At 42.3% G+C, this 13,250-nt stretch overlaps 1 protein-coding gene across 3 annotated transcripts in view; it reads left to right on the forward strand.

Moving 5' to 3' along the window:
- The first annotated feature begins 223 nt into the window (after positions 1-223).
- The window catches only part of SLC17A5 (solute carrier family 17 member 5), a 48,921-nt gene continuing 35,894 nt past the window's right edge, over positions 224-13,250 (forward strand). For 2 of the 3 annotated variants that reach the window (XM_036872189.1, XM_036872187.1), the window contains exons 1-2: positions 230-436; positions 12,897-13,093. In XM_036872189.1, the coding sequence (XP_036728084.1) occupies positions 343-436; positions 12,897-13,093 (291 nt within the window). In that variant the 5' untranslated portion in view covers positions 230-342. Of the gene's footprint in view, positions 437-12,896; positions 13,094-13,250 lie in introns of all 3 variants that reach the window. The other variant, XM_036872188.1, reaches the window with a different exon arrangement.

The raw sequence follows: 13,250 nt of genomic DNA on the forward strand, positions 1-13,250 counted from the left end.
GGGCCAGGGAGGGGAACGCTATCCTTCAGAACACCAGCGACCCGGCGGGCCGGCTACCCAGGCGTCCACCGCGCCGCGGCGAGCCCGGACGCCCGAGGCCCGCCGTCCCCACCCAACCGGCTGCCGAGTAGCCGGAACCCAAGATGGCGACAGGGGCGGAGTCTGCGTAGCCGCCCCTGGGCGGGGCCCGAGGCAAGACGTGGCCGAGGGGCGGTGCCAGGCCGGGGGCGGTGCCAGCGGCCCAGCTCGGCCCGGCCACCTCGGCCCGGGGGGATCTGCGGCTGTTCAGTCTGAGTTTTCTTCTCCGCTGGGTGGTCGGTGCCGCCGCTCCTTGGAGGCGTCATGAAGTCCCCGGTTCCGGACCTGGCCCCGAGCGACGGCGAGGAGGGCGAGGACCGCACGCCGCTCTTGCAGCGCGCCCCGCGGGCGGAAACCGGTGAGCCGCTGCGAGAACCAGGGGCTTCGGGCGGGAGGCGGTCCCAAGGTAGAGGGTGTCCAGAGCTGCTTAAGCGCGAGGGGACTGAGAACGGGGAGCCCATTCAGGACCCCACTCAGCCCCCGCCTTCTCGGGTGCCCAAGAAGCAGCTCTGGGGCCCAGGAGGCGGGCTGGACCGTGAGGCCGGGCCGGGTCGGGCGGAGGCTCGGGCGGGACCTCTGCAGGTGCAGCCCCGGGGACCTCGGCAGGTGCAGCCCCGGGGGCCTCGGCAGGTACAGCCCCGGGGGCCTCGGCAGGTGCAGCCGGCGGGCCCGAGCGGGGAGCTGCTGGGCGCCGGCGGCGCTGGGCTCCCGGCGATTTTCGGTAGTATTGAGCCGGGGACCCTGTGGAAGAACGAACTGGGGGAGAATCTTGAAATCAATGGGCAGAGGGCGGAGGGGAGGACCCCCTAGAAGAGCGAACTGGGGAGAAACCTGCAATTGAAGGATAGAGGGCGGGACGGAGCCGCGGGCTCTTCCTCCGTGTCACTGCCAGGTTGCCACAGCTGCTCGCCCTCTAGCACGTGATCTGGTAGCTAGCTCCCTGGGCGTGAAGAGGAGACACAGAAAAGGACTGAGGTTAACATTTGTGAGTATGCGGAGGAAAATTATTGGATAACCCAGCGAATATCTTGAAATTGTGCAGTAAGAGATTAAAAGTACCGCATACATTTTTTTTTCCCTGTATAGCTGTCTACGATTAAGTTTCAGCAGTCTACGACTTAAGTTAGGAAACAGGTTATCGTCAAGATAGGCTATTGATAGAGCACTAAGATAATTTGAACAAAGTCTTGCAACAAATGGAAAAGGAGTTACTTCACAATGCATCTTCCCTGAATTTGGGGAAATTAAAATATTTTGCTCTACTTCTTTAAAACAAATTAAAACTAAAGAATAAATCAGTTTGCATGCATTATATAGTTTCAAAGATGTGTGCATGAGAAACAGAGTTGAATTCGAAATTTGACTTTTCCTGACCAAGAACAGTACAATCCTGTGGTATCTTCTAAATTTGTTTTTATCATTACCAGATGGTGGCAGTAGAGGTGGTAACATTATAGCTCTATCTGGCAACTGGGAGCTTATTTTTGTGGGTGCTCAATGTAAACACTGTACCATAGTGCCATTTTACCTGGAAGTCAGACTTAGTTCCATAAACTGATCTTTTTCTATGGCATATGAGTTAGATTTCTATAATCCTCTTCTGCAAAATAATCTAGTTTGTAAATACAGAAATAATAAAGATATTCCCTAGAGACTACTATATTCTGTTGCAATTGGGAAACATATATAAATATAATCAAATTTTAGCTCAAATGTTAAACGTCATTAGTTGTCAGGAAAATGCAGATTAAAACCGCAGTGAGCCTTAACACACTTACTAGAATGGCTGAAGTTAAAATGGCTGAAGATACCAAATATTGGCCAACATACGGAATAACTAGAACTCTCATATTTTGCTTGTAAGAGTGTAAAATGGTACAACTACTTTGGAAAACTGTCAATCTATTTTAAAGTTAAACATACATTACCATAATACCAGACAATGTTTATAGCAGCTTTAATTCATAATAGTAAAAAACTGGAAACAACGTATCCATCAGTTCATCAGCAGGTGAATGGATAAACAAATTGTGGTATATTCATGCATACTCAGTGATATTATAAAAAGAAATTACTGATACCTATAACAACGTGGATAAATCTCAGACACAAAAGAAACCACCGTATTAATGCATGACTCCATCAGTATGAAGTTCTAAACAAGCAGAACTAATCTGTAATAACAGGAAGCAGATCAGTGGTTGCCTGGAAGCTACAGGCAGGAAAGAATTGCCTGCAGAGGCACTAGGGTACTTTTTGGGGTACAAGATGCAGATGGAAAAGTTCTGCAGCTTGACTAGGATTGACAGATGTATACATTTGTCAAAATTCACCAAACTGTACGCTTGAAATGGGAGCATTTTATTGTATGTAAAATATACCTCAATAAAGTAGATTGAAAAAGAAAAAAATTAACTCATTCCTTTTAAAAACAATCCCTGCTTGATTCATGGGTTCAGTGTATATAGATCTTAGCCCTGTTCCTCGTGCCTTGAGGTGGCTGTCTTCATTATAACCATTTTCCTTCTTATTTTTACTCTTTACATACCACTGGAGGGCAAAAGTGAAGTAAAAATAGCAGCAACACATTTTTTTTTTTTTGCTATTTAAAATATGATAAGGGGGGCTTCCCTGGTGGCGCGGTGGTTGAGAGTCTGCCTGCCAATGCAGGGCACACGGGTTCGAGCCCTGGTCTGGGAAGATCCCACATGCCGCGGAGTAGCTAGGCCCGTGAGCCACAATTGCTGAGCCTGCGCGTCTGGAGCCTGTGCTCCTCAACAAGAGAGGCCGCGATAGTGAGAGGCCCGCGCGCCGCGATGAGGAGTGGCCCCCGCTTGCCGCAACTGGAGAAAGCCCTCGCACAGAAACGAAGACCCAACACAGCCAAAAATAAATAAATAAATAAAAACAAAGTAAACAATGCGTTAAAAAAATACATTTAAAATATGATAAGGGTTTTAGAGAAGAGGAACCTACCGTTATAGGGTATTGCATTAGTCAACAATATTTTAAATTAAGCTCTGTGTCTGGGGTGCTGTGAGGAGACGGACAAGAGAGGAGTACCAGGAGAAGGGAATGGGGAAAACAAAGATGGATGTAACAGCTTTATAAGAGGCACCAGGTATTACCTCATTTTCTCTCAGTAGTGCCCTTTGTCCTAGCTTTAGTAATAATATTACCATGTACATCTAATAGGAGAAACACGATGACCATTATATTTTATATGTTTTTATTTAATAATATATATTATATATTATTATATTATTATATATTATATATTATTATATATAATATATAATAATATATAATTATATTATTATATTATATTATAATTATATATATTATATATATAATATAATAAATAATATATATTATTTATTTTTATTTAGTTATATTTTTTATTTAAGTTATGTTCTATATGTTTACTTTGCACATTTCAGAAAGTGTCGGTGTTTAAAAAAAAACAGAAAACAAAAAAAAAACACTTTCCATCCAGAATTAGTTTTTTTTAAGTTTTAGTGCCTGAAGGTGGAAATCTTCAGCAGACCTTAAAACCTCTCTTTCTATATGTTTGCATATGTTTTACTTATCTTTTATGTTTGTTTCTGGAACAAACCTCTATGAAATCAGCTGTACCTTATCTATGCCTATGTGTATAGTTTTATTTTTCAGAAGAGAAAAGCTGATAAAATGTTAGTCATAAAATTTTACAGCGGTTAAAAGACTTAGAGACTAACTCCTATCAGGTGGGCATCATTTTATATGTAAACAACTGAGGGCCAGAGAGGTTAAGTTCCCAAGATTGCTGTAGCCATATTAAGGACTAACCAGCGTTCTTCTAGCTTTTAGTCCTATCCTCCTTCCTCGTCACAACACTGCCACAATTGTGTTATGTTTGAGAAATTCCTATTTGCAAAATGCTTAATCATTTTTGTTGAATCCTTCACAAATTTGAAAGTTCCCTGCTCCATCATGAATAAGAGGAAATGGTTTTGTGTTATGTGTTATGCTTTATTGAGAGAGCTAAAATTAAAGTATGTTTCTATAGTGTTAAGAATTAATACATCTCAGGGACTTCCCTGGTGGTGCAGTGCTTAAGAATCCACCTGCCAATGCAGGGAACAAGGGTTCAAGCACTGGTCCGGGAAGATCCCACGTGCCGCAGAGCAACTAAGCCCGTGCACCACGACTACTGAGCCTGCACTCTACAGCCTGCGAGCCACAACTACTGAGCCCGTGTGCTACAACTACTGCAGCCCGCGTGCCTAGAGCCCGTGCTCCACAACAAAGACAAGCCACCACAATGAGAAGCCCGTGCACTGCAACGAAGAGTAGCCCCCAGTCACCGCAACTAGAGAAAGCCCGTGCGCAGCAACAAAGACCCAACGCAGCCAAAAATAAATAAATAAATTTATTTAAAAAAAAAAAAAAAAGAATATGTCTCGGGTTGACAGAATACAACAGAATTCTCAGTTACCTGTCAGTAACCTGACTGGTTTGCTTTTCGAGCATTTGGTTTTACGTAGCCAGGTAGATTTCAGAGATGCACACCAAAGTGATGGGGGACATCCATGTTGCTGCAAATGACATTATTTCATTCTTTTTTATGGCTGAGTAATATTCCATTGTCTATATGTACCACATCTTCTTTATCAATTCATCTGTCGATGGACATTTAGGTTGCTTCCATGTCCTGGCTATTGTAGATAGTGCTACAATGAACACTGGGTGCATATGTCTTTTCTAATTATGGTTTTCCCCAGATATATGCCCAGGAGTGGGATTGCTGGATCATATGGTAGCTCTATTTTTAGTTTTTTAAGGAACCTCCATACTGTTCTCCATAGTGGCTGTACCAGTTTACATTCCTACCTACCAACAGTGTAGGAGGGTTCCCTTTTCTCCACACCCTCTCCAGCATTCACTGTTTGTAGACTTTCTGATGATGGCTATTCTGACTGGTGTGAGGTGATACCTCATTGTAGTTTTGATTTGCATTTTTCTAATAATTAGTGATGTTGAGCATCTTTTCATGTGCTTCTTGGCCATCTGTATGTCTTCTTTGGAGAAATGTCTATTTAGATCTTCTGCCCATTTTTTGATTGGGTTGTTTATTTTTTTGATATTGAGCTACATAAGCTGTTTGTATATTTTGGAGATTAATCCCTTGTCGGTTGCTTCGTTTGCAAATATTTTCTCCCATTTTGAGGGTTGTCTTTTCATTTTGTTTATGGTTTCCTTTGCTGTGCAAAATCTTTTAAGTTTAATTAGGTCCCCTTTGTTTTCTTTGTTTTTATTTTCATTACTCTAGGAGGTGGATCAAAAAAGATATCGCTGCGATTTATGTCAAAGAGTGTTCTGCCTATGTTTTCCTCTAAGAGTTTTATTATGTTCAGCCTTACATCTAGGTCTTTAATCCATTTTGAGTTTATTTTTGTGTATGGTGTGAGGGAGTGTTCTAATTTCATTCTTTTACATGTAGCTGTCCAGTTTTCCCAGCACCACTTATTGAAAAGACTGTCTTTTCTCCATTGTATATTCTTGCTTCCTTTGTCATAGATTAGGTGACCATAGGTGTGTGGGTTTATCTCTGGACTTTCTGTCCTGTTCCATTGATCTATATTTCTGTTTTTGTACCAGTACCATACTGTCTTGATTACTGTAGCTTTGTAGTATAGTCTGAAGTCAGGGAGCCTGATTCCTCCAGCCTAGAGATTGTCATACTGAGTGAAGTAAGTCAGACAGAGAAAGACAAGCATGATATGATATCGCTCATACGTGGAATCTTAAAAAAAGGGGTGGGGTACAAATGAACTTATCTACAAAACAGAACTAGAGTCACAGATGTAGAAAACAAACTTATGGTTACAAGGGGTAAGGGGGAGAGGGATAAATTGGAAGATTGAGATTGACATATACACACTACTATATATAAAATAGATAACCAATAAGGACCTACTGTATAGCACAGCACCATGCTTAGTGCTCTGTAATGGCCTATATGGGAAAAGAATCTTAAAAAGAATGGATATATGTATATAACAGATTCACATTGCTGTACACCTGAAAATAACACAACATTATTAATCAACCTATACTCCAATAAAAATTAAAAACAAAAACAAAAAAACAAAGTGATGGGGGAAGGGCGGCTCAATACTGGTAAACCACAGGAAGTGTATAGATTCTTCTGCCTAATTTAGGTAGGAGTGAGGAGGGAATTAGGCACACACATAAAAATTCCCACACATAAAAATTCCATTCCTCACACTTTACACCAGTTGAAGGTTTACTTTTGTATGAATGAGATGTGTCTTGTATTTGATTAAATGGATTTTCAAAATACTGTTGCACCAAAATGTGCTCATTCATGTTACGAAAAATCAGTTTTAGGTCTCCTAAGACATTTCTTTGTGCTTAAAGGCAGAACATGGGTCTGGTGGCAGGGTGCCTAATTGCCGATCCTAGTTCTGCTGCCTAACCTAACCTCTCTGTGCCTGTAAATCAGGGGAAATAATGCACCTAATTTATAGGGTTATTGTGAGGATTAAATAAGCTAATAGAAAGTGCTTGGAATAGAGTTTGGCATACAGTAAGTGTTAATTAATATTATTATCATTATTATAATCATCAATGAAGACTGGACTTTGCATTCCACAGAGAAGCTGGCACCACAAAATAAGGGCCCCATTCTTCATGTCACACTCTGTTGGAACTTGTGATTTTCTAGCTTATCATGGCACATCCTCTGCTTTATTTCATTTTTTGTTTTGTTTTTTACCTCTACTATTCTTTTGGGGTGGGAGGCAGATGGTTACATTCAAGGTTCAGTTACATAAGAGTTGTGTTTCACAAATGTAATTTGTGTGTAAATATAGTCTTAAATATAAGGTATGGAGCGCTGGTAGACAGCAACCATATTACAGAAGGAAGGGAAATGGCCTTGGGTCATGTGATAATCAATGTTAATATTAAAGTAACTGAGTCCATTTTAATGGAATTTGGTGTTTTCTTGTAGATGGGTATTAATTTGGGAGCTAGGAATACATAAGGATTTATCAGGAACGAATTACCCATAAGGCAGGCTAAGACCAGTTAAATATTACCCTGTTTAAAAGCAAAACTTATTTTATCCATTTAGATAGGAAATCTTTTTTAATGCAGTTCCCTGGTCAAGGGGCTCACTAGTCCAGGCTTTCCTCTAGAGAAAGTCATCGTCTTTGCATAGGTCAGTGCCCCCGACCGTGGATTTCCGCCTCAGTCTCAGCCCCTCACTGCTCAGTACTTCCTTGCTCCTCCCCACTGCCAGACCCTCCCACAATGAATAAAGGCTGGACATCCTCAGCTTTTCACCAGCCTTCCCTCACCTCAGGCACCTCCTCGCTGCAACAGAAACCTGGCCTTCCGGGCACGCCACTCCCACTCCTCCCTGCTGTCTCAAGGGGTGATTTTCTGTTATCTTGTAGTAGTTGGTGGGATCGGCTCTTCCTTACTCCACATTGATGCTTCCAGACAATCATCCCTCCACTCTCAATGCCATTAGGCTAGGCTACTTTCCCCTACATGGTTTTCTCCTGTGCCCACTTCCCAGCACTTTGCTTCAGTCATCATAGGCTTTACCACCTGACGCACCTCCATCTTCTACACTCTAATTCCCACTATTATCTTGAGTGACTCCTCATCCAGCACCATGTCCCCTCAACTTCTCAGACTCCTACGTGTCTGATGACTTCCTTCCCTCCTCAGTCACCCCTTGGACCTCGTCATCTCCCATAACTGCTTTAACCACAACTAGAATTCCTTCCTACCTGCCTGTGTAACTGCTCCACTTCGACCACTCTCATTTCATCTGGACCTTCCACCCACTGACCCCTCATCTTTTTATGGAAGAGTTCACACATATACAAAAGTAGAGAGAAGATCTGTCTGTTTTATCTGTTGTCAAGAGAACTTCATAAGTAGAATTGTGAAGTTCCAGCAGGAAACACCTCTCTGCTTTTAAGCCCCCTAAATATTTGTATGCCAACTCTCCCAGACACTGCTCTAGGCATTGAAGGTATACAGCAGTGAACAAAACAGAACCAAAGCTCCTGCCCTCCCTGAACGTTTATATTCTAGTGTGCATTTTCCTAAACCATTAGCCCTCCCCATTTTACTTGCTTCTTGGGTCAGAATCACAGTCCGACATTTTTATTTTCTTGTCAGCACTCTAAATTCCCTGCCTTGTCACCACACCGTCTCAGTGCCAACTATCTGCTTGCCTGGTGCTTGCCTCTGCGTACAGGCAAGTCGTGCTTCAAGGTCACACGCAAGGGCAGGTTGCGCCCACCAGTTTTGGGTGGGTGTCCACTCGCTCAGCAATTCTGCATGTTTCACTGGGAACTTAACACCCGCTTCAACAGCTTCTTAACTTCTTTTTTCAACTTCTGATTTCTCACAAATGAGAAATAACCTTGATCCGTAACAAATTACCTCAATTCCTAATGTCCAGGAAGAGCAATAATAATAACAACAATTCACAGTTATTGAAGGCATATTATGTGCTAAGCACTGTTCTAAGTATTTTACATGTACCACCTCAACTAATCCTTATAACCCTAATATAGGCAAAGCACTTAGACTGATATCGAGCACATCGGGCTCAATAACTATTACCTATTGGGGTTTTTTTTTTTAACATCTTTATTGGAGCATAATTGCTTTACAATGGTGTGTTAGTTTCTGCTGTATAACAAAGTGAATCAGCTATACGTAGACATATATCCCCATATCCCCTCCCTCTTGTGTCTCCCTCCCACCCTCCCTATCCTACCCCTCTAGGTGGTGACAGAGCACCGAGCTGATCTCCCTGTGCTATGCGGCTGCTTCCCACTAGCTAGCTGTTTTACGTCTGGTAGTGTATATATGTCCATGCCACTCTCTCACGTTGTCCCAGCTTACCGTTCCCCCTCCCCGTGTCCTCAAGTCCATTCTCTACGTCTGTGTCTTTATTCCTGTCCTGCCCCTATTACCTGTTGCTTTTGTTATTAAATTCAGTGCCCAGCGTCCCACTCGGAGTTACTGCAGCACCGTAGTGCAGCCCCATAAGACCGTTTGCTGTTTCCTGCTCCTTCGTGCTTGCTTTCCATACTTCTGCACCTGCCACTGCCTCTGCTTGCATCGCCCTCCTTCCTCGAACCTGCCAGTGGCTTCCTGCTTATTGATGAAGGTTCAGTGCAAGTGTTCTTTCTCCCAGAGGCCTTCCTTGACCGTCCCCTACCCCGCACACAGCACATGTATGTCACTCTTTTGTCCCGTGTTACACACATACGTGTACTGTAGCCGTTTATCTCGTTGGTATAACTTTTTCCAGGATAAACGGGAAGGGAACTCACTTTTACTGACTGCCCTTCAGTATTTCATCTAACGCACACACAACCCAGTGAGGTGGGTGGTGGTCACCTCATTTGGGAGCTGAGAAACCTGATAATGAAAACTATTAACTCACCTCCCCAAAGACATACAGCCAGTGAAAATCAGAGCTGAGCTCCATCACCAGGTCGGCTTCAATCTAAATCAGCCTCTGTTCTTTCAGCTACGCCCACTCCACATTCCTAAGTTTAAACCATGTTTTAGAAGCTGATGTTTGTTTTGATGGGTGCTCCGTTCGTTACGCAAGCATGGTTTTGCTTTGAACTTGATTTCAGTGTGGCGGGTGCCGGATGAATGTTCTCTCCCCTCATCACGCAAGCACGCTTTTCTTGGACCAATTTCAAACACTGGCCAAATTCACAGGCACATTTTGCTCTATCACCATACTTTCTTGAAACAAAATCTTTCTGACTGATTTGTAATCAACCATCATTTTTTAAAACTAGTAACCCCTTATTTGTAATGTTCTTAAAATCTCATAGTCATATACTTTGTGACTTCTGTGTTGGCTTTTTCTTTTCTGATTATTGACTGTGCCCCCAAAAGTTAATGTTGCCGGATCCATAACTTCTAGGTCAGATTTCCAAGTAGTATCTCTGGTAATTTGAAATCATTTTACTCACCTTTCCTCCACTTCCCAAGCTTCTACCCCTACATGATATTCACATGGTAAGGTATATCATAGTCCTAATCAATTATCATGTGGGGAGAAACTGATAACATATGGTAAAATAAGGCAACTCAAATAAGGATAGAATGGAGTGATAACATTACAAGTCAGAGTAGCAAAAATAAAGTTGTTTAGAGTAAGAGCATTGCTAGTAACTTTGTCCCTCCCTTTCACTGACCCCTATGTCCAGTGTGTTGGCAAGGCCTGTCAATTCTGCCTTTAAAGTTATCTCAAATCCACGCATTTCTCTCCATTGCCTGGGCTTTACTTTACTTTAAGCCACCATCACCTCTTTCCTGGAAACTTACAATAATCCCTTGAGTGATCTCCCTGAGTCTACATCCCTCACCACCGTTCACACTTCTGCCCCTTTGTCATCTCCACACAGCAACCAGAAAAGCTCTTTAAACCATAAATCACATCTTATCACTCCTCTGCTGAAGCAGATAATGAACTTTGTATATAGTACCTTGGCAAAGCAGACAGTACATTAATCTGGATTTTTCTTGCTCCAAATTACCCAGAGTAACACATTTTAATTGCCCAAATTTGGAAAGATTATGAGTCCCACCCATCCAGACTTCTCTGTATATTCTTATCCAACACAGAGCAATGATAAAGAAAATGTGCTCGCCTATAAAACATGCCTTGCATTCTGCAACTGTCCTTAACTAGACAGCTGCCTTTTTGCTTGGGGCAGAGAGCCAGTGTGTCTAGATTCAGGTAACAGAGGCAGCGTGAATGAAGCTTTAGAAATATAGTTTTCACAGGTCTGGATCGAACTGTGGCAGTGGTGCCATAGTTCTAATACCAGCTGTACTCCTGAAAAGGGAGCCAAGAATGCCAAATGAAAAGTTGTCAGTTAAAAGATGTCAATCTTGCACAGAGGAAAAATTGATAGCAGTTGTGAAGTGTATGAGTGCTTGTAGAAAAGTGAGTTGGATCACAGTATATTAATATACACCTAAATACAGTTGTGCTGTATTCATTAAAGCTTCGATCTGAATCTGTACCAAGACCGTTGTACTCTGAGAAATGTGTCCTTGTGTGAGGTTAGGTCAGTGAAAACACCAGGATTCCTGAGTAGGGAAAAACATGCACGTGTGTGTGTGTGTGTGTGTGTGTGTGTAATGCTAATAAGTCATTGCCAAATAAAAGCACACATATGTTCATATATATGTATTTAACTTTAACTTGTCATTAGCAAATGAAACAGATGTTCATATCTTTCAACAGATATTTATCAAACACTCAGTGTTGACCAAACTTAAGGTGTAAAAACCTGGATTAGCCACTTTCTCCTTGTCTCTCCGGGTCAGTCACCCTGAAGTCAGCTTCCTGAATTCTCATCCCCCCTCCAGTTCTGCAACTCAGTAAAAGAAGAAAAAAGAGAAAATATGTGCATACACCTATAGAGTAAAACAATAGGTCAGATTCCTCCTGTCACATGATCTGCCTTTCATTGGTTCCTCCAACCCACTCTGCCTTCCTTTTTTTTTTTTTTTTAAATCATTGTGGTACATTCACTAACTGTGCTTTTTACTGTGGGCCCTTTAAGCAAGACCAACTGAGCAACTGTCACAGGGGCTGCAACTGTCATAGGTTCTGCAAGTTTGCTTCTGGATTCTTAAATACACTTAGTTTAGGAGAGCCGGAAGTATTAATCATGGCTTCCGATTCACACCCAGCCTCTGAGGATACTTTTCAAGGTAAGAAATTGATCAGGAGGGGCTTCCTGCCCTGGCCTTGGCAGTAAATTTTTTGTGCTGAGATACGTTTATGATGCGATGCCTGCTAGCCCATAGTAATGTGCGTGTCACGCTGAGCGCTCGAGGACTTATTGGCCATGTTGGAGACGGTTTTTCAGAAATAGTGATGCTGTTAAACCCCCTTACCGGCTTTTCTCTTATCTTGCCGGCTGACAGGGATTGGGGGTTTGGTTTTGACTCTGGAATGCAGATTTTTCTGAGCAAAGTTGTTGCCTCCGTGTTTTAAGAACCTGTCTTACAGTTCAGGCTCTCATGTGTTAAATCTTTATCAAAACCACAGGTACTGGGAACAAAGTCTCTCTGATACATGTTTTTAGATATGCTTCATCTGAGAATATTCTCAGAAAAATTTTCATGATTTATTAATTTGTGTACCTCTAAGAAGTGAGCTTTTTAGTGATTTAGACAGTATCATCTAAGTTACTCTTTTATTTTTCTTAACATCTTTATTGGAGTAGAATTGCTTTACAATGGTGTGTTAGTTTCTGCTTTATAACAAAGTGAATCAGTTATACATATGTTCCCATATCTCTTCCCTCTTGCATCTCCCTCCTTCCCACCCTCCCTATCCCCCCCCTCTAGGTGGTCACAAAGCACCGAGCTGATCTCCCTGTGCTATGCGGCTGCTTCCCACTAGCTATCTATTTTACATTTGGTAGTGTATATATGTCCATGCCACTCTCTCACTTTGTCACATCTTACCCTTCCCCCTCCCCATATCCTCAAGTCCATTCTCTAGTAGGTCTGTGTTTTTATTCCCGTCTTACCACTAGGTTCTTCATGACCTTCCCGTCTTGCCACTAGGTTTTTCATGACCTTTTTTTTTTTTTTCCTTAGATTCCGTATATATGTGTTAGCATACTGTAGTTGTTTTTCTCTTTCTGACTTACTTCACTCTGTATGACAGACCCTAACTCCATCCTAAGTTACTCTTTTAATGAGAGTTTTTCCACCAATCTTTATTTCAGCTCCAGTGTGCTGCTCTGCTCGTTACAACCTAGCATTTTTGGCCTTCTTTGGTTTCTTCGTCCTCTATTCGTTACGGGTGAATCTGAGTGTGGCATTAGTGGATATGGTGGATTCCAACACAACTGCAGCAGAGAATAGAACTGCCAACGAGTGTTCAGAGCATGCAGCTCCCATAAAAGTTCTTCACAACCAAACAGTAAGTGCTGTTCTTCAAGCAAATGATCTTAATCCTAAAATACTTCCGAGGGAAAATATTGAAAAATACTGAATTTATTCATCCTCCAGAAACACGGACACTTTCTTCATGTAAACTCTGAATCATTCCCTTTTGTGTTTTCCCAGTAACTGGTTAG

Source organism: Balaenoptera musculus, chromosome 12, assembly GCF_009873245.2.
Source record: "Balaenoptera musculus isolate JJ_BM4_2016_0621 chromosome 12, mBalMus1.pri.v3, whole genome shotgun sequence".
Lineage (NCBI taxonomy): Eukaryota > Metazoa > Chordata > Mammalia > Artiodactyla > Balaenopteridae > Balaenoptera > Balaenoptera musculus.